The sequence below is a fragment of the Rousettus aegyptiacus genome, unplaced genomic scaffold, assembly GCF_014176215.1.
Source record: "Rousettus aegyptiacus isolate mRouAeg1 unplaced genomic scaffold, mRouAeg1.p scaffold_m13_p_16, whole genome shotgun sequence".
Classification (NCBI taxonomy): domain Eukaryota; kingdom Metazoa; phylum Chordata; class Mammalia; order Chiroptera; family Pteropodidae; genus Rousettus; species Rousettus aegyptiacus.
The window spans coordinates 1512041-1537398 of record NW_023416291.1 but is presented as its reverse complement, the minus strand read 5'-3'; the positions used below and the strand labels follow the sequence as shown (position 1 = coordinate 1537398).

The window sequence follows — 25358 nt, the reverse complement described above, 5'->3', positions numbered from 1 at the left end:
TGGAGAGTACTGTTCCATAGCTAACATGTATTATTGCTGGCCCCTTTTTGGTGGTTGACAGAATGGTGACACTGGGCATAGAGTTTATTTGGAGATAGTTAAAACCATGCAGTAAAATTCCAATTTGATGAAAAATAGTAACTCATTTCAAACTGCTAATAAAAAAAACTAAACCATTTCAGCAAAACGCATAAGAGAATATGACTAATTTTTATTTTTAAAATATTAAAATGAACAAAAAAAATTGCATGATTGGGGCCTCATATCTAGAGTTTATCATAGTTGCCAACGTTATTTAAAAGAGGTACCTCCAAAACATAAATAAAACTAACATATCTTAAGGACATATTTTAAATTATGTAAATTATCTGCAATGATAATATGTATACGTACAATACATCGATATTGTTACTTTCTAGGGATTGCATTTTTCATAAGAAAAAAAAAATTAATCTCTCTACTTAAAAGTCTAGAAGATGGTTAAAGCCACCACCAATCCCAGCACTACGTACGGATTCTTTTGAATAGGCAGTGTTTGTACTTGCCATTTTCCTTACGCTGTTATTCACGCTCCTTCTTCCTGTCTCCCGGACATAATCTGGTAGATAGTTTTCTGTGGATGGACTACTTCTCCCTTTAACACCCGTCACGGAACTCTCCACTGTACTGAGATGGGAAGACTTGCTGTTTACTTCTTACCAGTTCTGTGTTAGATGCTTCCTCACCCAAATTTTAAGATATATCTATAACTTTGTGTTAGCTCGAGTCTTTTATACCAACATATTCACATACTTTGTAATAGATGTGTGTTATATTACTTTCAGATTTGTTCATGTTCCTCTGTTTCTTGTCTTCGTTTTACAGCGTCTGCTCCTTAGTACTTAGATTTGAGCAGATTTTAAAGATTCAGCCAAAGACAACAGCCAATTCAAATTACTCTCTCTCTCTCCCTCAATACATATATTTATAGGTATGTTAGTGTGTATTTTACTTGTCATTATGCTTCTAAAAACATATACATAAAGTCGAACCTAATCAACATGTAGCATCGGGATGTGTTGAACCCGAGTCATGAGTACACCATGGTCTTTAAAACGGAAGGAGCATGATGTTCCTTGAGGAGTCTTGTCTGTGTTTCGATTCTAGATTCCATTTGAAAACCTTATTCAGGAGTAGCTCATACGAAAGGAAACCAAGGTGAAACCTGTTGCTGTCAGTTATTCTTCCGGACTTCCGCAGTGAAAAGGCCGGATTGTTTAGACCAGGTGAAAACAAAATTATGAATAAAGACAAGTGGAGTCAAAAGTCTTGAAAACAAAATTCTGAGTTGTTTATTGGTATTTGATCTGAGATGGAAAATAAATGCCGTCAAAAGAAACTGGCTACATCGCTATTAAAGGACGGCTGCTAACGGAGAGCGTGAGTGGCCTGGCAGGTCAGTGGGCCGACATGGCAGCAGCGTCGTGTTCGAGGCGTCTGTGGCACGGGCTCCTTTCCGCTCATAAGTCTTCTGTTTCCGGCACGGCGGTACCCTCCGCGGGTTCCGTCGTAACTACTATGGGAACATTCTCAGACATCCACCCCTTGGGGATCCTGTTGAAGGACCGTCTGCCAGAGAGAGGGTTGGAAAAAGCCATGAACCTGGAATCTCTGAGCAGTAGGAGCTCAAAATCTGGAACCGAGAATTTAACCATTTTCGATGCTTTTTCAAAACCTCCAAATGGGGTGGCAACTCTGTAGGAAATGAAAAGAAAAAGAATATATTAACTGATTTTCTAATTTATTTGCTAGACAATAAAAAAAAACTGAATTCATGACTTTACAGGTATCTTATGCTATAGTCTTAGTAGGGTTTTCAGTCTTTGACCTCTGAGACAGGCATTTTCATTTAAGGATCATGCCTTGATGACAAAACGGATATTTGATAACAAGTTAGCGTAAAGTCCCTTTGTATGTACTCTTAGTTTGGGATTAAACTAATTTAGTCCTTGAACCCTGAGATCATAATAAATCGTTCGTCTGTGCCTTCGCTGACAGTACTTCCCCCGCTCGAGACGCTTCCTCCTTGCCCTCACTCCACCTGTGAGGGCTGACATCCCGCCTGCTTTCCCAGCCCGTCCGTACCCGCTTCCCGAGCCAGATTCCCGTATTGCACCGATTGTCTTCTGTCAGTCATTCAGGGCTTATGACAGAGTACTTAGATGGTCATTAACCTCAGAACTTAATCAGGAACTTCAATTATCATTCAGGCGCTTCGCGATTGTTAAACTTCGGAAGGCAAAGCGGTGACGGGAGCCAGCAGGTAGGGACCGGACGCCGTGCACCGGCCGCTGCTTTAAGTGCTCCTCAGACTGTATCAGTCCAGGAATCGCCCTGGGCCCTTGTCAATCGAATCAAAGAGTCTTTGACTCAAATTTGATTCAGTTCGTAAATAAAACTTCTTATTCTTGGACATCCAGGATGTCCAAGACAATATTTTTCATTTTAGAAACTTTCCATCGCATGCAATTGATTTGTTCATTTGTTGACTCATCCATTTATTCTTGCAGCAAATAACGGATCTAAGCATATCTAGACACTGCTATGTGCTAGGAATTCAAAGCTGGAAGGACTGTAGTGGGTCTTAACTTCAGTGAGCTCACAGAGAGTAAAGAGTACAACATGAGGAAAAGAACAGCAGCACACTGTGGGAAACAGTAGTTACTCTAAGGGAACAATCTCCAGAATGCAGAGGAGCTTAGGGCATAAAGCACCGATCTGCCTAGTGGGTCAGGAAACGCTTCTTAAGCTTAGAGCCAGGAGGCCCAGCCCCGTGGTGTGTAGGGCTCAGTGCGAGATGAAAACTCGGGACCCTTGTTTAAAAAAATGGTTAAGAATTTCAAAACAGAGAGCAAAGCATTGAAGCAAGTGTGGACCTTCTGGGTGGGGCTGTGCCCTCACACAGGGCACACACGTGCAGCCCTGGGAGTTAAGGGTGTATGGTTGTCCACTGGGGACAGCAGGCTGGACTCGGACGTTTTTAGACTTAGACTGAATTTGGTCACTTAATCTTGTGTTTATGAATTCCCGAAATGAATTTTACTCATTAATGTATTTTTTACTAAACAAAGAGGAAATGTTTCTCTGCTGTCGAAATTTGATATTTGGGTTTGGCATTTAGTACATTCCTTATACCCTTTTTGTCCAGTTCTGGACTGTTTTTCCCTCCCGATTTGTGTGTTTTCTTCTCTTGTAAATGAAAACATTCCCTTCGGTCTCATCAGCCGTCTCCTACCTCCTACCACTGATCCAGTGAGAGATTGCTGTTTGGAAAGCAGAGTGTTCTTTTCTTTGGCACCTTTGAGCCTACATCCTGTTTATTTGAATTTTTGTTGCCCTCAGCACATAAAGTAAAGAAAGCCCATGAACAGAAATGTTAAGCATTCAAGGTGAGAGACTACTGGTAAGATATTTAAGACTTCTGAAAATAGTTTCAAGTTTTAGTTAAACTCAGTGAAGCAAAAGTTTCCACTAAAAGATTTGGAACGTTCTGCTGAGAGATGACCATGTATCCCTATACCTTCCATAACACACCTTCCTCCAATATAGATCTGACTTGAAATGATTTTTACACTTTGTCAGCCATGCAGCGAATAATAAGCCCATTCCACTCAGAATCACAGTTAATAGATGATTTCTTGTTTATTTTTATTGATTGATTAGTAATGGGATTGCATTTGTACAAATTAATAGTGCTGGATGTATAATGCACCCATGATAATTACTGATTATAATGTAAAGAACAATGTAGAATAATTGTATAGAAGTTAAAATAAATTGTTCTACTAAATACCTCACATATGTAATATATTTAAAGGTACTTAATCATATAATCATAGAACTTATTTTACAGATGAGGAAATTAGTACAAAGAGAGGTTAAGTGGCATAGTCAAACATACAGCTTTCGAAAGCAGAGCTGGAAACCTTGCTCCTAGCTTAATTTTCCTCACGTTACATGGGTTTAATAGAGGATTATTTGAATATAGTATAATATTTAAATATACTCACAGCGAGTACAAGAATGCAAAGTTACGTTAACCTAGGGGCCCCTGGGCGCCAGCTCCCATCTGGTCCTTGCCCCTGCAGAATGTTAGACTGCATTTCTCCCTCACATGCTTCTTCAGCAATATCTGATAATTATGTGTGATAGTGCAGAGCCACCAGATAATACCATTTTACTCTTTGCAAAGGACTTTGGGAATCTTGTTGCTTAGAGTGGGCCTCCAGCCTCCATCCTCTGCCACAGTTCAACCCCTTCTTAAATTCTGCGGTACACCTTGTTTATGCCATAGGTGTATTAGGGAATAGATGTAGTTCTAAGGTTCTTAGCATTATTACTAATAATGTTAAAAGTATTAGATGTAGTACTAGTAGACGTACAACTCATAAAAGATGTAATACTAATATTTTCACAGATAAACTAATATCAAAACTTTGAACAAGAAATTATTATTGAAACAACATTTTTTAAATGTGAAAAATAATCTTGATATTATAATAGTGATGGTTTCTGAATCATTTCCTTCATTTTTATACTAAAAAAACTGAGTTTTGGCATATTAGCAATACTGCAAAAGTGAATCTTTGCCTAGACTTAAGGGTTATCCCGTATCGATATTTTGAGTGTCTTCTTCAAAGAAAAACAGTCTTTCATTTCAGAGGATTCCGTTCTCTGGACCATGATATAAGCCCATGGCAGTGCATGCCACCAGGAGAACCGAATTACCTGTTAAAGCTCCTGTAATCAGGCAGCTCTGCCTGTCCTTCAGGCTTGAAAAGTTTAGGGTATAAAGCCTCCAGGAGCTCGGGGTCACCGCTGATGGCCTGTTCCCAGGGCGACTGGTAATACTTAGGGACAGCTGTGGTGTTGAATCTTTCGGGAGGAATTTCCTTCAGTGGCCCGGAATATCCTTTGGAAAAATATAGCAAGAATAAGTAAACTTGGAGTGCCCGAGAATTACAAAACTCCACCTAACATTTAACCATGTTTAATTTCATGCAGGATAAATTTATGAAGAACACATTCTTTTCATGATCTCTCAGGAAAGAGTAGTCTGAAAGTATTAGACATTTTTAAGCCTCTTTAAGCTTACAGAATTTTCAAAAGAAACCACTTTTCTTAATGTTTAATTTTACCAAATCATACAGTTATTTCTTCCTCGACTATTTTAGTATATATTTGTTCAGTGAACCTATTCATTTAATTTTTTAAAATTACGCCCATTATGGTATTTATATAGGCTCCATATATCCCAACTAAAGCATTCATTTAAAAATGTGTGTTGCGCGTCCTAGTCGGCCTGGGCTCTGGGGAAGCAGCAGTGAAGACCGACCCCTCGTCTCGGAGCTGACGGCTGACAGGTGGAGGTGGCGATCGGGTGTCGTCTGTCTGAGAGCGCGAGGCCGTCCCAGCCCGCAGCGCCTCGGACGGCGGGGTCTTCGTCACCGCTGCCTCGGTCAGGCGCCATGAGTCCGTCCCGTGTTTGCCTCGACCCCGAAGGTCTCTAACCTGACCAGCTCTCGTGCATCTGGCCTCAACTCCGCAGTTGACTCTTCTCACAAGAGCTAGAGTTTTCTGTAGGTGCCATTTAAAAGTCACACAGATTCCTGGCAGAAACATCAGGCCATTTTCACACACAGCCAGTGGCATCTTCAGATGCCCGAGGCGCAGCCGTCTGCACCAGGACGACCCCGCCCGGCTGTGGCCTTTCAGTGTGTGATTCTTCCCTTCACCCCTGGACTGCTCCTCCTCGCCCGTTCCCCTGGGCTCCTTCCCGTCTGAAATGTTTCCTTTCCTTTTGCCTGTTACAACACAATGTTTTTCTCCTTCAGAAGATCTTGACAGTTCACTTCTAGGAGGTTTTTTGTTTGCAGCAATGCAATCTCCTTGCACCGTCTCCAGCATCTCGGAGGCGTCTCGTAGTCAGTTAGCCTCTTTGCTCATTCATGTGCTGCTGTCACTCGAAGCCCGCTACTTACACTATATGTCCTAGAAAATTCCATTTCTCCCATGGCTTTCATCGTGACCTACGTCTTGATGACTCCAAGTGTCAATTCTTGGCCTTCTCCTCCACCACCTACCGTATTTGTCCAAATGAATATTCCCCTGGCACAGTTTACGTCCTGTGCACACCTCGGCACAGCTGTTTTCTGATGCACCCTTCTGCTTTTTCCTGCTCATCTTAGCAAATGTCGTCACTCTGCCCTCAGATGCCCAAGACAGAAAGAACCGTTATCCTACATTCCCCTCATTCCTATAGGAAGTCACCGAGTTTCACCAGCTATGCCGTTTGAGGGTTTCTGAAATAGTGCCCCTCAGACTTCATGTTCTGACTTGCCTTAGGTTAGGTGCCTATTTAAAATGTTGGAAACGGGCTTTTCCCTCCAGAAATTCGCCTTCACTAAGTCTCGGGTATGGCTTACAAATCTTAGGTAAGTGATTTTCATAGAAAATATTGGGAAACCTTGCTCTAGAAAATTCCTTGTGTCCTCCTCCTTCCCATGACAACTGTCCTTCTGCCTGGGCTTGGACCACAGCCTTCACTAATCCTTCAGCTCTCAGCCCCTCTCCCAGACACCCCTCACGCTGCTGCACCTCCTCCCCCAGCCCCGGGACCTTTCACCTAGAAAACTTGATCTTGTCACTCACGTCCTTACTCAGTACTATCACAGCTCCCAGGACAAAAATGCGAGTGGCTCAGCATGACACACGTGCCTACCAGCATGCCCAGCCTCGCCTGCCATTTCCTCTCACGGCTTCTTCTCCAGAACTACGCAGATCTGCTCGAAGCTTGCTGTGTCCCCAGTGCCTGCCTGTTCCATTTGTTCCCGGGGCCCGCTCTCTGCAGTTCTTGCCACCTGCCTCGAGCCCCAGCTTGAGGAGGCTGCTTCTGTGCGGCCACTCCCCTGTCCCCAGGAAAGCAGGGCCATCGTCCCTGTATGACGCACATAATTCCGTTCTCATTACTGCCACGTTTGGTTTCTGACTCCTCTCCTAAAGTTGATCAGAGGTCAGCCACATTGAAGCTAGAAATCTTTAAATTTTATCTTTTTAAAGATTCTTGAAATTCCGCTATCAGAGCACAATTATTTTATTTTTGTGTATTTTTTTCCCGGTTCGTCTTCACACATAAGCATAACGATCACATAACTGTAAATTTGGTATCAGACCTGGATTTAATTCTTGATTAATTACTATTGACTCATAGCCATTTGTAACCTCAGTTTCTTAATATATAAATGAGGATTGTAATAAATATGTCATGGAATTATTGTGAAATTAGGGAACACAAATATATCATTAGCACTTCATAAATTTTCAGTCTCATATAAATAGAATTTCAATATAAGTACAGATGACTTAATTTTTAATATAATAGGTGATCGCCAATAATACAGGGGACCATCTGAAAGAATATAATAAGACCACTGTGAATGTTTTGCATGACTCCTTTAGGTCTGAATCTGTACATTGATCTTGACCTTACCCACATGAGACAAGCTGTATCACTTAGATACCATTTATTGAAGGAGCCAAATGACTTGAGTCATATTTATAAGGTGATGAGTTACCTGGTGCGATGTTTTCTGGGTTTGGGGGACTTCGTGGATCTGGGGTGTTGGGAGGAGTAAAGGGGGCTTGCTGTGAACCACCTTCCAAGTGACTTCCATCCAGTTTCCCATTTTGCATGGCAAGACGGTGCTGTATTTGATCAAAAATAAACTCTGCTGAAAACTCAAAAATATTAGACACACGAACAGGAAATATATGTGCAAGCCTCCATTTGTATATTTAGAATTTAAATACAATTCCACTTCATTGTTTCATAGGGCCTTAATGACTTACATGGTCATTGGCTGAGCTGTTGAACTTCTTCTAAGTTTCTGAAATGTGTCCATGACATGAATTTCACTGAAACTTGCAAATCATTCTACCTGCATTAACTTAAGAACTGTAATACTGACCATCCGTATAGACTTCTTCCTGGGGACTAATGATGAGCAGGAAAATCAGCTCTTTCTGATGAGTCACTAATTAGCAGGCGACAACCAGTACCTCCACTGCTAAGAACACAAAGTCTTAGCATAGTTGGGTCATGACTTGTTTTAGTTATGACATAAGCTTCAAGTTACAGAGTTCTGTCATGTGTGATTCCTTTTAGGAAAAGTTGGAAGGGAAAATGAATCAGTGTTTTGTTTTATTTCAATTAAGTTGACCATAAGTAAAATCAAACTAATGCTGTATCTTATAGGTTATAAATATACACGTTTTAACCACACGTATGATGTATTTAACATGATTTCTGTTGAAATATCAATAGAAATAAGAGGGTTTTCAAAAGTCTTTTATAATTTGTGTCAAATACATAGTAAGAGTTATTAAAATACATTTATTTAAGTTATTTAAAATATACATATTATCACGAATCACTCTTCTGTTTTATTTCCCCTTAAATGCTTATTTTCTTCACCCATTCCTTTTTTCTGCCTTTTCGTGTAAGAAGTTGATCAGTTCATGAACTAGAGCTTTGAGATTGGCTTGTGTAGCGAGCACTCTATCTTCATTTTTTTTTTTTAAGAAGGCACGTTTCCTATTGTTATTCTTTATGTCATTTAAGGCTTGTGTGTCTTAAAATTCTGGGAAGCAAAGTAAGCTCAAATCTGCACTTATTTTTTCTGTTTTTAAAATGATACTTAATATTTGAACAAATGGCATTGATTACCAGGGAGCTGGTTTATATTTTCATCTAATGATGTCCTGAACGTTGTTATAAAATGAATATATAAATATAAGTTAAATAATTATTTTGACAATATCTGTAGCTCAAGGGAAGCAGCAGAAGCTCATTTCAGAAAATTTAATCTATAAATTAGTTCGCGATATAAATCTTACACAGATGATCCAAGAACTAGATTACAAGTAAATAGTTGCTATCTTTTAATGTTGTTTTGTCTCTCCTTCACTAGACAAGGCTGTATTTGTTTATCTTCAAGCTTCCAGTGTAGTATCTAGAACACAGTAGGCATTCACTAAATATTTGCCAAAAGTGTAAATAAATGAATGGAAATAGACCTGAACCTAATATTATTTTTTAAAATTCCTGTGGTATTAACAGTGTTTGCTCCAAGTTGCAGTCTAGAGCCCCGATAAAGCAAGCGTACCATCATGTAACATGGCTCACTGTCTCCCTCTCCAGAAGCAAGGCCGGAGAACACACCTCGCCAAAGCCAAAGGCACCTCGGAGAACATCTGCATCCCTTCCTTTATGTTATAGATGAGAAAGCAGGGCAGAAGGGCAAAGAAACCTTTACATTAACTTCACATCACACGGCTCGTGGGGGAGCCAGGACCAAGCCCTGGTCTCCGGGCTCCCAGGCCAGAGCATCCTTCATTACGCCATGCTAAGTGTAAGTGTCAGGAGCTCTAGAATTTTGAGAGCTGGTTTTCAGTCTTCTTAATCGTGTTGCCTAAGTCCAATCAGTACATTTCCTTGGATGCTACCTTCCTCATTTCTAAAGAGAGAGTAACTGTCATCAGACCTGAGAGTGTGTTATGTAATTTAACGACATGTGGCTTCATTGCATGCATTACTATTGTTTATTGCTCTGAGTTACTTATCAGCATTTGTTTATTTCAATAGGTCTGTTTTGGACTAATTTGTTTAGTGCTCAGTTTTTTAGGAATACTAAAAAATTATCAACACATATTCTTATGCATTTTCTGTATAACCAAAAAATTTGACCGAAGGTATATAAGATCATTGTCAATAATTTGAAATACTAGTGATGAGAGAATATGTTGTGTTCATAAGGACATTTTACCCTCATTGCACCTTTCTCTAGCACAGGATTAAAGCTGTATTCTTAGAGAGGTAAATGTAAGTTATGAAAACTGGCATCATTCATTCAGATGGTTGGGCTTGCAGAGAACTTTTCAAAGAACTCCCATAAGCTACCTAATTTATGTTATTCTTTAAAGCTTCTTCTCTGTTGTCATTATTGAAAGAATATGATTATGTAATCAGACTCATCAGCGGAGACAGGGATTATTTTAGGCTCATACTGTTTTAGCAGCAGATTTTTCCTGATAAGAAGATACTGGGCCTAATTGTAGAGTAACATAGCATTACATTTATCCAAGACTTCAAGTGCAAAATCATTTCTCATAGATGTAAATGCTGTACTCGAGTAAGATTAGATGTCGATATGAATTATAATTATAACTAGATTCAACTCATGGATGTTGAAGGATGTTCATTATTGTGGAAAAAACATTTAAGATGTCCTCTCAACATTTACCGTTAGCCAGAAACATAACAAGGAAAATACAAATTTGGGAATTAATAAAGTTTTAATGTTTGTGGATATGGATGTTCTGTAAGGTATTTAGTAATTACAGTAAAAGATCTTAGTGAAATCAGTCTGTTTGCTATAAAGAAATGAGCTGTCCATTCAGAACAACTTAGTGATGGCAGCTGGTAAGTTTTCAGGTTTAAATTCATAGGTAAATGTACAGCCTTTTCATAGCTATAGGAAGAAACTCTCAGTAAATATGTTTGTTGTAGTAGCACCATCACTTCAAATTTAGAACCAACGCACTATTCCTTTTGGATTCTTGGTACCTGGCATTTTAGTTTTAAAGCCATGTCCCCAGAGCTAGTTGTCCTGTTATGAATGCCTTCCTCGGCAGTCTCTCCAAATGAGTTTAAATGAACATAGCACGAACGCTGTGGGACTAGTGCTGTGAGAGGAGGTCGGGTTTGTGGTTCCCAGGCACGTGTCAGTGGGCAGGTGTGTTCAGCCAATAAAACGCTTCTACCGATTCGCGGAACGCCCTGTACTTTGGAAGTGTTTCCATCTCAAACATGTGACGAGTGGTGATAAGACCGTGTGAACTCTTCGTGCCACCGGCCTCCCCTCCCTCACCTCCTCTTAGCCGCACAGGCCAGTGCTCACTGTCAAATCTGCAAGCTCTCCATGTCCTTATTGAACGGAAAAGATAACCAGTCATACATAGTATTTATTTTGCTTACCCACCTAAACTATCCATTGTTATGAAAAAGAAAAAAAGTCTTAACAGGATCAATGGAAAGAAAATACATAGAATACTCATTTGAGAATCTAGTAATACGTATAAATTTAGAAATGCCGCCCACATTATCAAGTTATACGTACGTTTATTTGTGCTTTTGATTCATACTGGAAATTTTCAAATGTGTATTTGTCAGATCTTCTCTGCCGCATCTTAAATAGGCGGGCACCACGATTGCTGAGATGGGACAGTTCCTCCAGCATGATGTCTCTGGGGATGCTGACCTTTTTGCCCAAGTCCATGCCATCTACAGCTGGAAAACGACATTCATGGGCATGAAAACCCCAAGGTGAGCATTCAATCACTTTTCTAACTTCCGTAACTTATTGCCTGCTGCACACAAGTGTGGCGACTAAGATGTAGACTCTTTACTCAGAGTGCCTTGGGTTGAATCCTGGCTGCACTACTTTCTAACCACATGATCACAGATATGTTATTTTTTCTAAACATCAATGTCCTCATCTCTCAAATGGGCTAATAGTAACAATACCTGCCACATCTGCTTGATATGAGGATTAAAGCATTTGGCACAGCCCCTGGCACACAGAGTCAATGAAAAGTAACGTTGTCATTTCTAGCAGTAGAATTTATTCTCTCTCTCCTTAGTGAGTTTTTAAACGGCACTGCTTCTGGGTGTCTTTATGAGCTCTGTTTCGCTCTCCACATTTTTATGTACGGGGTTGAGCTGCTCCTGTTCCTAGAATACCCGCCTTCCACCCACGCCGCCTTGTTTCCCTGTGTCTCTGTCAAAATGCTGTTCCTGCCGCACCCGGCACCTTGGAGCCCAGCGTGCAGCAGGCAGGTATGAGAGACCCTTCCCAGATCCTTCCCGATCCAGCACAAGCGCCGTTACTCTGGGCCCCGTTTCTAAAATCGCTGTTCATCGTTGCTCCTGCCTTCTCCGTGTTCCCATCGCGTCGAACCACGATTACCGGACCCTGTTTCACGTCTGAATGTTTCGAGTGCTTCGGTCCTTGTGACTCCCGCGCCTTACATACAGTGTATGTGCAGCGAATTAGCCTCGTTTTCTATTATCAGTGCTGAAGTGCTTTTCTAAAACCTAAAGGTGGTGAAACCGCTCCGCTTGCTCCTTTAATCAGGGGTGTATTTCTGTGTCACCCACCAAGTTCCGCCGCGGACAGCAGTTATGGGCACAGGAAGAAAAATCAGGGCGCTAGTAAAATAAATGCTTATTCTGATTGATCGGAACAACGTTATTTGATGATGAGATAAATTAATCCTAATAATTAGGCTTTGGGAGGTGTTAGGAATAAAACGACATAATTACTTTTTAATGTTCGTTCACATTTTGCTTTGAAAAAAATCCATTTGTTTAATATTCTGGTGTTACATGAAAAGGGGCTGCACTAATTATAAAAATGTAATATGTAGACTTCCGTGTCTAGGAAGATAGAGTAGATAGACTTTTCCCTATACCCTCCTGTGTATAACTAAAAATCCTGGACATTATATGTAAAACAAACATAGACTGAAACATAACTCAGCAAGCTAGGGACCCAAGGAACAACATGGTGGTGAATTCTTCAGGATTTCTTTTAGCTTCATTTATCCCAGAGGAGCTTAAGGTGCTAGCAACCAGAAACACCAACAGGTGCAGACCCAAAAAAAAAAAAAAAAAAAACACTCCAGCAAAAGTCTGTTCTTTCTAGCTAAAAGACCAGGAAAGGTGCAGTCTAGCAAGGCAGAAAACTTTTAAACAATAGACACTCTACTTTAGCCAAATACTACACACAAAAAGTTTGGCTCCACCCATGTCAACAAAGTCCCAGTGGGGAGCCCAGAATTTACCTTTTTGAAGCTGTAATGAGGTGCCCCAATATTCCCACAGGGGCGGTCAGAGAGGCCAGCCAGGAAGCTGGGACCAGTCACTCCCCGCGAAGTAAGTGCAGACCACGTGGGGATTCTGGACTCCCACCCCCTCCCAGCAGTAGCTTAGAGGCACCCCCCTTAAAGTTTCAGCGGGGGCCAACTGGAGAACCAGGACTTCCATTTCCACCTCGCAGTGGCAAGGTGACACTGTCCTCCCCCTGCTACAGCAGTATTGGACAGGGTAGATGAAACAGGGGCTTAGATAAGAGCAGGAGTCTCAGATCATAACACGAAACATGTTAGGCTCAAATAAAAATCGCTTATACCAAGGACCAGAAAGATCTCAAGCTGAATGAAAAAAGACAGCTACCAACACTGAGATGACCAAGATATTGAAATTATCTCCAGATTTTAAAGCAGCCATAATAAAATGTTTTGAAGAGCAATTACAAAGCTTCTGGAAACAAATGAAAAAACTAGAAAGCTTTAGCAAGGAAATACAAAGTCGTGTGAGGGAAACAATAGATGAAAAGAACCAAATGGAAACTTTAGAAATGAAAATACAGTAACGAAAATAAGTTCGGTGGATGGACTCAGCGAGGTCGGTGGAATGGAGAAGTCAAAGGAAAGAATCGGGAACCTGAGAGAACAGGGGGAATTATGCAGTAAGAACGACAGAGGGAAAGAAGACCTAAGGGGGACATGAACAGAGCCTTAGGGGTTCGCGGAACTCTAACAAAAGGGAGCATTTCTGTCCTTGAAGCCCTGGACGAAGAAGGGAGGGTGGGGCAGGAAAAGTCCTCAGGGAAATAATGGCCGAAAACCCCAAATTTGGTGAGACTCAAACCTACAAACTCAAGAAACTAAGAAGATAAAATTATAGAAGTCCACAATAAGACATATCATGAACTCATAAAACCAAAGACAAAGAAAAAACATTGAAAACAGCCAGAGAAAGATGACAACAAACCAAAGGATGAAAATAAAACTGGGAAGGAAAGCGGTATGCTCATCAGAACCCATGAAGGCCAGAAGGAAGAGGCACAAAGGTGCCGAAGGAAAAGAATTGTCACCCCGAATCTGCCATCCAGTGAAAATGCCCCTTAGGCCTGAAGGGGGAGTTAAGACCCCTTCAGATGAAGGGAAGCTGGGAGAACTTGTTCCCTATAGATCCGCCCTGAGGAGATGGTTCGGGGTGCTGTCACGAAACACCAAAGTCCGGTGGCAGTTCTGGAGGAAAGGGGTCTGAAATCTGGGGGTCAGCGTGGTTGGTTCTGTGAAAGCCCTCCCGGTGGCAGACTGCTGACCTCCTGTGTTTTCACATGGTACAGGGACAGAGCAGCTCTCCTTCATAAGGGCATCGACCTCATTCACGAGGACCCCACCCTACAACCTAACCACCTCCCAAAGGCCTCACCACCTCACACCATCATGTGGGGCATTAAGATTTCAGCGTATGAATTTTGGGCGATCACAGACATTCAGAACATAGCAAATAGCTAAAGGAAGTTCTTTAAGCAGAAAGGAAACACTAAAAGGAGAAACACAGGACGTCGAAAACAAGGAGAGGACGCAGCAAGGGGACAGGTGGACGAACGCAGTGCCCGCTTCTTCCCTTCTTAAGTCCTCTAAGTTGTTCGATAATAGAAGGGGAAAAATGTAACACTCTCTGATACAATTACATTTGTAACATTCATAATTTAGATTATAAATGTGTGTAAGAAATATGTAAGACAATTAAAATAAACAAGAGCCTAAAGGAACATAGGGTAGGTGAGGTTTCCGTAACCTTGCTTGAACTGATGAAATGACATCACTAGACTTTGACAAATTATGCATACATCAAGCTATGCATGCGTACCTAGAGCAGCTGCTAAAAACTATGCAGATATACTTGACAATGCTAGATAAATAAAAATGGAATTCTAAAAAATATCAAGTAATCCCATAGGAAAATTAGAAAGAGAAAACAGAGATAACAAAGAGAAAACAAAAAATAAAGCAGTTGACCTAAGCTCTAATACATCAATAATTACATTAAATATAAATCCTGTAAAAACAATAATTAAAAGACAGAAACTAGCAGATCATATTAAAATAAAATGACCCGGCTGTATGCTGCCTGTAAGAAACTCACTTCAAATATAACAAAATAGTCAAGTTGAAAGTAACAGGATGGAAAATATATATCAAGCAAATATTAATCAGTGGAAAGCACAGTGGCATCTGTTATTAATATCAGATAAAGTGGACTTCAGATCAAAGAAAACTACCAGAGACAGAGGACATTAGATCATGATTAAAGTGTCGATCTACCTCTGAAGAAAACCTAGAACTTAAGTACACATGTACCAAAAACAGAGCTAAAATGGAGCAAAAACTGGTAGAATTAAAAGGAGAATTAGGCAAATCTGCAATTATAGTTGGAGACTTTAACATTTTTCTCTCAACAAGTGATAGAACGACAGACAGAAAATCAACAAGGATATAAAAGAACTCGATACCATCCACCACCGTGATCTGATTTATAGAACGTTTATAGCCTATGCTATGCAACGACAGAATGTTCATCTGTTCAAGGGTCCATGCAACATACAGCCATGTAGAGCATATCCCAGGCCATAAAATAAACCTCAACAACTTTAAAAAAGATTGAAATTATACAGAGTATGATCTCTGATCACAATGGAATCATGCTAGAAATCAATACTGAAAGATAACAGGGAAATCTCCAAACACTTGGAAACTAAACAACATACTTCTAAATAATCCCTAGGTCAGACAAGAAGTCTTAAGGGAAATAAAAAGTTCATTGAGCTGAATGAAAATGAAAGTAGAGCATATCAAAATGTATGGGACACTTTTAATGCAGTGCGAGAGGAACATTTGTAGCATTGGATGCATACATTAAAAAATGAGGAAGAGTCTCAAACTAGTGATGGAAGCTTCTACCTCAGAAACCTAGAAAAGAGCCAAATAAACCCAAAGCAGAAAACAAGAGAGAAAAGCAGTTGAACAGAGTCGGTTTTTGAAAAGATCAATAAAATTGAGAAACCTCTAGCTCTGCCGACCCAGAAAAAAATATAGGAGACACAAATTACCGATATTAGGAACAGAACAGGTTATCACTACAGACACAGCAGACGGCAAAGGGATAATAGAAGACTACAAACAACTCTACACATAAATTCACATAAATATGAAAACTTAGGAAAAACCGAACAGTTCCTTAAAAAGCACAAATTACCATCTCATTCAATGGAGTGAATAAGCTAATTAATCCTATAACTATAAGGCAATCAAATTGGCAATTTTAAAATGTCCCGAAGAAGTTTTTAGAACTAGGTAGTTTCACTGGAGAATTCTACTGAACACTTAAGGAAGGATTAATACTAATGCTACATAATCTCTACTCGAAAACAAAGAAGAGGGACTGCTTCCCAATTCATTATTAAGCTAACACTACCCCAGTACCGAAACCAAACAAGGACAACACAAGAAAAGAAAGATACAGACCACTGTCCCTCATGCATGTGGAAGCAGAAATCCTTAGCAAAATATTTGTAAATAGAATTCAACGATGTGTAAAAGGAATTCTACACCATGAGCAAGTGGGATTTATCCCAGAGATAACAAGGCTGTTCAATATTCAAAAGTCAGTTGATGGAATTTACAAAATTGACAGGCTAAAGAAGGAAAATCACATGACCCTACCTTTGGGTTTAGGGTTGGGCAAAGTGTTGTTAAAGTTGACCCTAAAAGCACAATCCACTAAAGGAAAAACTGATACATTGGACTCCATCAAAATTAAAAACATTTGCTTTGAGAAAGTTTCTGTTAAGAGGATAAACAGACAAGCTACAAACTGAGAATTAATATTTGCAGAACAGACATTTGACAGTGGGCTAAAATATATAAAGAAGTCTCAAAACTTACCAGTACAAAAGCAGACAATCCAATTCCAGCATAGGCAAAAGACACAAAGAGACATTTCACCCAAGAAGGTACACAGATGGTAAATAAGCATATGAAAAGAGATTTGGCGTCATTCATTAGGAAATGCAAATGAAAACCACAATGAAATATTACTATACACTTCTCAGAACGGCTGAAATGAGAAAGAATGATAGCACCTTATGCTGGGGAGGGTGTGGAGATACGGAACCACTCATCGATTGCCGTTGGAATGTAAAACGGTACGGCCACTTTGGAAAATAATTTAGTAGGTTCTGTTAGGAAATGAACATAGAATTCCCAGTAATACTGGGCATTTATCCCAGTTAAACAAAAACTTACAAAATTACCTATATATAAATGTTCATAATAACAATAATAAAAACAGAAACAACCCAGGTGTACTTCAATAGATCAATGGTTAAAAGCACTGTGGCCTGCATATACCATGATACTCAGCAGTATAAAGAAAGGAGCAGACTCTTGAAACATGCAACTCCTGGACATCTCTCCAGGGAATTACACTGAGCGGAAAAAGCCAATCTCGAAAGGTTATAAACGGTACAATTCCATTTATACAGCATTCTTGAAATGATAGGTGTATATGCGTGTGTGTGTGCGTGTGTGCGTGAGCAGAGCAGTGGTCGGCAGGAGTCTCTTGACTGTCTCGCTGCCCGTGTTCTGGTGGGGGTGGTGTACTCTTGTAAGACGCTGTCATTGGGGGGATCTGGGGGGAGGCCGTGTATAGGGTAGCTCTGCATTGTTTCTTACAATTGCATGTGAAACTACAGTTATCTCAAAATAATAGTTTAACTAAGCACTGTCAAGCTGTGAAAAGATAGGAACGAGCTTTAAGTGTGTATCGCTAAGTGAAAGAAGCTAGTCTGTAAAGGCTACACACTCAATTTTGGGTTGTTGGGTACATTTTCAGGAATTCTGTGAGCCACAATCAGTGAACACAACCATTATTAAAGTTAAATTATATGGACTTAAAAATTAGATAAATGGTATTAAAAAACAAAGGAATAAGCAATGAATACTCAAAGTATCACTTCTAAATCTTTTACTACTTTTGCTATTTATGCTCTTTTTTTTAATATCGCTATTTATATCTAGGGTATCTGTCTGGTGGAAATACTATGTAATGTATTACCGCACATCTTCCCAACCCTGCGTGCAGTGCCTCTTTGATGGTAGCTTGAAATTGGCTATGGTGGGAGTATTTATAGCACAGAAATTGGCAAACTCTACAAACTAAGGCATTCCCCCCCACACACACACACGCAAAGAACCAGTAGTTAAATATTTTCTGGCATACTAGTAGACACAGGCATATCTTAAGTCAATATATTTTGCACAGACAAACAACAAAAGATGTAAGCTAAATTCCCCTAGGTTTTCTTCCTTTCCCTTCCCTTCCCATAGTTAAATTTGCGATGTAACTGGAGTGGGAGCTCAGACCATCTGTGACTGGGGCATCTAGCGTGTGAGCACTCTCCTCACTTAAACTTTCGCAGTGAAGAACGTCCAAGTTCCTCTGTTCCCTGCCCTTCATTGCAGAGCCCTGCGCACGGTCCTGACTGTGTGTGTGTGTGTGTGTGTGTGTGTGTGTGTGTGTGTTTAATCTGGATGCCTGATAAGTGATATAACTTATTCAGGATACATGTCCTTGACCTGATGGATTACAAGGTTGCCTTCGTGGCATTAGATCATCTATGAAAATAATGTTGCTAGGCATACTTTCCTCTTGATGTCATTTTTAGTGATCTACAAGTTTCCGTTTATTCTTCAGAGTTCATGGGACTTCACGTATTATATTTTGCTACTATTTCAAGGAAGTCAGTGATTATCTTTGAATAAATATTTAATTATAAAAAATATCAACATATAACATATGATTTCCACAAAACCCCACAACATTTAATATACTAGAGATAGTAAGTAATTGTTACCAATATTCTTTCTCAGTATCCTCAACTGTACAATATTTTTGTCATTAAATTAAGATTTTAAGTCTGACAATGAAAAGTTCAAATATTTCAATTTTTGAGCATACTTTTCTTTCACTTTTCATCCCGTGGAGCCACATTGCTCTGAGTACTGGAAACCAAATGGAAAATCAGATTTTATTAGGAGAATATCAGTGATCAATTATTGAAATTGTGGTCAGTTGTGATCAATAGTCGAAAATGTGATCATTTCCTTTTTCAAACCTTATTTCAATGTGTAGTCTTATGAGCAGACACTGGACTTAAATTCCTCCCAAAGGAACTTTTTTTTTTCCCACATTTATTTCACAGGTTAGCATTCTGAAACGAAGTCAACCAAGATTTATGTGCACACAGGTAGTTCCGTATTTTTAACTTGGAATTTCGATCAGCGGGTCTAATTCACAGTTCAGGAACACACCCACTCACAAGTAATCACAGTAAGACAAAGGGTCTTTGAAAGCTGTTTCTCCCTGATTCGCTGGCAGCCGCCATTCTGGTAGGCTGGGCGACACCACCGCAGGGGCGTTAACGAAAACCGACTTGCTTTGGGGGACTCCCGCCATTTACTTAGGTGCCTGGCGGACCCCAGGAGGGTTTCCCTGCACCTGCACAGGCCCCCGCTGCCCGTCTGCCGACTGGGCTTGTGTGGACTGAACAGTGGCCCACCAGAGATACGTTACTGCTTAATGCAGCATGTGTGTAAGAGATACTAGTCCAAACTAGGACTTTGAACAATTCCTGAAGAGAATACAGTTGATAAAAAGCTTAATAACAGTTTTCTGTACATTAAAAACTGATATTGAAACCCATTTGGAATTTTTCCATTTTCCTACTTCATATCTCTTTGCCTCGATTTGAGCTCTAAGACTATTTCATAAATCCTTGCATTCACAAGACACTACTGCACCCAATTTTCAAAATAAAGCCTGCTTTTTCTTAGGGTTATGAGAATGCTAATGCGAAATTTTAAACCAAAGAAAACTAACGAACTTTTACACTAAAGCATCGGATTAGGTTATTGTTCAAGCTTTTTACGTTTGATCCGTGGTGTTTTAGGCCCTCTTGGTGTCCTCGTTTTGATATTGAATTTATTAATTGCATTTGAACATACGCATACACAGAAAAAGTCAAAGGGGCCTTCGCATAATCTTTCATCCGGAATTTGAGATTTATACTCTACTTTTCAACGAGCCCTTCCAATTTATGTCAGTATTATCATTGCCTTCGTTACTGTCCGGGAAACTCAAATACACTGATGTGTGACTTCGGCACCCAGCTCAGTAAATTAGAATCCTGGGGTCCGAGAATTAGAGGCGTCAGCAAATCCAACCTCCTCATTTTCAGATGAGGGACCTGGTGTCCGATCTGGACCCCAGGGCTCCCGAGACCATATCAACAACAGCCCTCCACTTCGAAGCTGGGCTTCCTGGTGTCACAGAGCTAAACTCCTCCTGAAATCAGTCTGCCCAGACCTCTCCTGTGTGGGAAAAGCCATGCACCAGTCATGAGGGCCAGGGGAAAAGACGTATAGAAAAAGCCCTTGCAGAGACCAGGCGAGGAAGCGGGTCGCAGAAGCAGCCTTATGGGACAGCGGCCTGCCTCGCCTCCGAAGCTTTTCTGAACCCCCCGCAGCCTCTGTGCCTAACGCCAGGCAGCAGACTCCCAGTTCTCCTCATAGGCGTTTTAGTTCCCATTCCTTTCCCCACGGCTTCTGGACAGAGGCACCCCTCCTTCTCCCGTGCTGTTCCCCCTCCTTCTCCCGTGCTGTTCCCCCTCCTCTGTCTCTGTGCACCCATTGCTCCCTGCCCTGTCATCCTGCCCGGTGTGTTTGTCCCTCCTTTAGCATTCAAGTCTAAATTAGTTACTGAGTGAGAGAGGGAGGTGGTTGACAATGGAGAACATTCGCAGGTTCAGGGAAACAGCACAGGGCTGGGGGCATGGGACTGTGGGAAGCCATCTGTCCCAGCCCCACAACTAATTCATGCACACATAATTGGCAAGATATTTTCGTGGTTTAGCGCTTGTTAGATGGTAGCAACATAGTTCCAATACTTCTTTGTAAACAGCGAGACTTTGTATCACAGCAGTAACCACAGGTCAGCTACCACTGTCAGCTCTACTTCTAATATTGATGATGAACATGATATAACGACCCGGGTGGTCACTCCGCAAGTATACAGCCAGTGTCGGCAGATAACTTTTTATTAACTGTTCGTGGGGAGTGTTGCATAGCTACTTCTGGGGCATAATTTGACACCAGAAAGAATGGGTCTGTGGTGAGTGACAGTTGGTATGTAGTGAGCAGAGGCTGGGAGTTACCCACATTTTCACTCATTCTGTCCAGCTCTGTAAATCTAGTTTGTATGGATGGCAGTTTTCAGTAGTGATTTCTTTTTTGGATGGGACAAGTACTCTGATGTAAAACTCTCCTTTCTGGATTCTTATCTTTTCCTGCCGATTGATCTCAAAGGCTCCCCAGCTGTGGTCTCTCTCCTACCGCAAGAGCTGGACTGAACTCCGGCATGTGTTTAGAGGACAGTTTATTCAGCCAGCTCATTGTCACTCTCTAGTCTCTAGGCTAAATGCTTTTGAAAAGTGATATTAAAAAATGTATGAGTTATAATACTATGGGGGGAAAAATCCTGAAGCATATGGAAAGGGGGTAGGAGAAGGGCTTTGAAACATTCTTCTCTGTTCATTTTTATAAAGGACAACCCAGTCCAAATTTGATTGATATGGTCTTATCATGAAGATTGAAAGAGTTGCATGCTTAATCTCGAATCATCCAGATTTTTACTGCTCTTAAGTGTTCGAAAGTTTGGAGGATTATGCCCAAAGAGGTTTCTCTGCAGTCCAGGTCTCATTTCTCATCCTCAGAAAAATGATAACTCCCTAGCTCCAGGTCTCGAAATGCCCCGTGCTGTGCAGACAGCAGAGTTTTCTACAAGATCTCAGAGGAAATGAGAGAGGGGGGTTATTTATGCTGGTTCGTAAAGTACTACTGCCGTTTTATCTGAGACGAGTTAAGAGCCTGTGACTAGCCCTGTGTTATCTGGGCTATGTGAGCTTCAGACAAAGACAGAGCGCGTGACTCCGCTTAGGGGGGCTGGACACCTACCCATGACACATGGCCTGGACCTTCTGCTGGTGAGAGAGTAGTTATTCTCCTTGAGATGTAATTGTATTTTTTTTCTTTATATTTCATAAACACAAAAGTTATGTCATATATAAGAAAGAGAAAGACATTCTTGTAGGTCTGTGTCCAGACTAACATAGAGTAGAATCCAACACATGATTTAAACTGGGATTTCATTAAGAGGGTCAATAGATTTATGATTACGATGCAATGAGAAAATAATCACATCTGAAGTCTAGTTTTAAGGTAAATTATTTAGCATCAAACTCAGAGGATCATCTGATTTTTGCCTTATTGATCAAGAAAACTATAAAAATAATTTCAAATAAACTATCCGAAGCAAGAAATACAGAGAAACAAAAATTTTAAAGCAATATGTGTTTTGGAACTTTGCATTTATTGCAGTTCTGGAATCTGATTCAGAATTTTTCTTCTTATTTCAAGCTAGTGGAAACTCAGTTCAGCCCAGTTTGCTGATAGTGTATTGAAGAAAATGGAAAGTAAACTTAGCAACGGGACTTTTCAGATATGACTGCGCTGTAGGGGGAGCGTCTGAAACAGTCTTCCGTTGGCTCTACTCTGCTTTCTGTAGGGAGGGTGAGAAGTGAAAACACTGTGCTCCTCTGTCCCCTGCTGCCCGGGTCTCAGTATCGTTTAGGTGAAAGGTTACATTCCTTGTCAATGAAGGGCATCATGGAGGCGCCCTGACACCTGGGATGGCTCGAACCAGCCCTTAAAAGGTCTGCATATTCTACGCACTCGCTTTTAAAATAGATGCTATCCTTTCTCATGAACAAAGTTGGATTTCCTTTATAATAATCAAAATGGAATGTATGAAGTATTGCTGTCTAGAGTTATTTGCTAGCACTTGTAAAAAGGAGCAAGTAGAATATTATCTGCTATCCAATTTATATTAAAAATTTTTTAATCATGTGCTTTGAGACAACAAGAACTTTATATTTTCCTAGAAATTGTAAATAAAATTAGATCACTACACAAAATACCTTGGTAATTAATTACTAACTATGAAGACAGATTTCAGGGTTCAAGAAACTCATAGTGACTATGAATTCCAACTTAACAGCTTTAGTGGAAAAAAAAGGATGATACAGCATACTTTGAATGATTTATGTAATATAAGATAAAATAAATTAAGATAGACCATGTGGGATGAACAATGAAGACAAATATGAGACCTGTCCCAAAAGAAGAAGAAGAAGAATGGAGAAAGGTATTAACTTATACTGTGGCAGGCAGGCCAGGCAGAATGCACATCAGCTGTCAGATCGCCTCATTCCTGCAGAGCAGTTGTTCATCTGAAAATAGCTTCTGAATGAGAAAGGATGACTACAAAAGGGTTAGTGACCACAGGCTTTTCTACACCCCCCGGAGCCCCAGGTCTGTTATGACAGAAAGCAGGAGTTTAAAGGAGGTGAAGTATAGCATGGCAAATAACATCAGGAAGTTATGTACATTAGTGTTCAGCTATATTATTGCTACGAAGAGTTTTTATTGATACCATTTCCATGGATTTCCTTCATGATGGCCGAAGCTTGCTGTTTCCTTTGCTTCACCATGGTATTATGTGATAGCATGGTTTTTTTTTTGTTCCCTGTAGAAAATAAACGTTATTGGAGCAATGTGACAAACCCTTATGAAGTGTTTCATAGTCATCCTTTTGAAAGAGAGCATCTTTGTTTTTTGTGAAGAATTTATTATTGCTTTCTCCTGAAAAGCTCTAATATGCATGCCTTGTCTGGTGACAGAGCCCATTCTTCATTGACAGACAACGTCACAGTGGAGAGAGGGTGATACTCAGAGTTTGAGGCCCAGCCTTATCTACACACCGGTACAGGGATCATCAGGCAACGAGACACAACCGAAGAGCTGGCTCCTTCCCCCTCCCGCTCTCTTTTCCAGCTTATTAATCTGTCATTGTTCCTTACTGGCCTTCCCTCGTACCAGCATCACAGTACATCAATTCCAGCAAACTGTCAGAATGAAGAAGGGACACCAGATTCAACCAGAACTCTTTGGTGGTGGCATTTTAAAATTGGCATCAACAGCTGTCCTTTCAAGCGAAGCATACCCATTCATGAGTCACAGCTCTGAACCTCCTCGGACAACTGACTAACAGAACGTTTTAGGAAGCAATATGCTCACCTCGCTCTTAGGCTGCGCTCTCCGGCAGGACGGACCCCGATTCGTGGAGGAGAGACTGGAGATGGAGTATGGATGGCGCCCGGGCCCGATGGCTTTTATCCGTGAGCCCGGGACGGCATGGTCCCTAGCCCTGACTCAAAGCGGGGACTGCGCCTCTCTGAAGAGGCTGGCATCCAGCTGGCGTCAGCCGACTATATATAGCACCACATGCTCCAGCTACTCATATCTTCCTGGCGGACGAGAGGAGCAGAGGAAGATTAGGTTCTTGCCATTGTGTTTCTAGTCCGTGAGATGGTTGATCGAACACGCAGGAAGTTTCCATGGAGCACCCTCTGTCTGAAGAGATGGTAGCTGAAAGGCATTTTAGCAACTTTTTAAGACGTGGCTCTTATGCTACATCTTAGTAGAGGTGGCAAGACACACACGCGTGAATCGGAACAGAGTGATAGATTTTAACAGTTAAAACGAACGCGTGGACAGTAGTCTCTGCAGGTTTCGAGGAGAAAGAGGGCCCTGCAGCAGAGTGCAAGCGGGGACGAGGACTCGCCTGGCGCGGGGAAAGGGGCAGTATTCGCAGGGCGAAGCCGGGCCACGCCCTGTGAGGCGACCCCGTCGAGAACGGAGCCTGTGAAGCTGCCCCATCCCCGCGGGCCCCCGGGTCAGGGCTGCCTGCCTGGCAGAGTGGCGGTTAGCGGCCTCCTCGCCGGTCCTGGAACATGGATGTGTGCCCGCGTCGCGGGCCGCGCCGCTGCGATTCCCCACCTGGGCGGCCCCGCTGTCCCCTGCCCATGTGGCGCTTCGTCTAGTGCCTGCCAGACTCCGCTCAGCTGCTGTTCCCCGCAGCGCCTTTCCCCAGCCATCCCGGCTCAAGTATCACATGGAGCCTCTCTCTGCCCCCTCTCTGTTTCATGGTTCTCGTTAAGATTAAAATCAAGTGGGAGTGACAGAAAACTTTAAAAACCCAGAAATTTTAAAAAGACGGAAGTGAGTTTTTCCCACACACAAGCTGAGTCCAGAGGAGAATAATCTCGGGCTGACATGATTGACATGACATCAGGGGCTCAGTCACCTTCTCACGTTTTGCTCCGTCATCCCTAAAATGCGGACCGCTGGAGCCGAAATGGCCCCTCCAGCTCTGGTCAGCGCGTCCA

The 25358-nt window shown here is 41.4% G+C and overlaps 1 protein-coding gene and 1 long non-coding RNA gene across 4 annotated transcripts in view; one reads left to right on the top strand and one right to left on the bottom strand.

The window, feature by feature from the left end:
- LOC107510884 overlaps positions 1 to 25358 on the top strand; it is a 99364-nt gene that overhangs the window by 14266 nt on the left and 59740 nt on the right. For both annotated transcript variants that reach the window (XR_004954821.1, XR_004954820.1), the window contains exons 4-5: positions 9239 to 9449; positions 11270 to 11422. This is a non-coding gene — a long non-coding RNA (uncharacterized LOC107510884). The remainder of the gene's footprint in view (positions 1 to 9238; positions 9450 to 11269; positions 11423 to 25358) is intronic.
- Positions 1182 to 24378, bottom strand: MYOZ2 (myozenin 2). Of its 2 annotated transcripts, XM_016144828.2 has the most exons (6): positions 24208 to 24378; positions 23564 to 23656; positions 11217 to 11386; positions 7614 to 7743; positions 4768 to 4951; positions 1182 to 1734 (listed from the first exon to the last, which is right to left on the bottom strand). In XM_016144828.2, exons 2-6 carry the CDS (start codon positions 23637 to 23639, stop codon positions 1500 to 1502), a joined length of 795 nt encoding a protein of 264 aa, XP_016000314.2. In that variant the 5' UTR covers positions 23640 to 23656; positions 24208 to 24378; the 3' UTR covers positions 1182 to 1499. The 2 variants fall into 2 exon arrangements, with proteins under 2 accessions (XP_016000314.2, XP_036089329.1); XM_036233436.1 differs by lacking the exon at positions 23564 to 23656 and having other exon boundaries at positions 1184 to 1734; positions 24208 to 24377.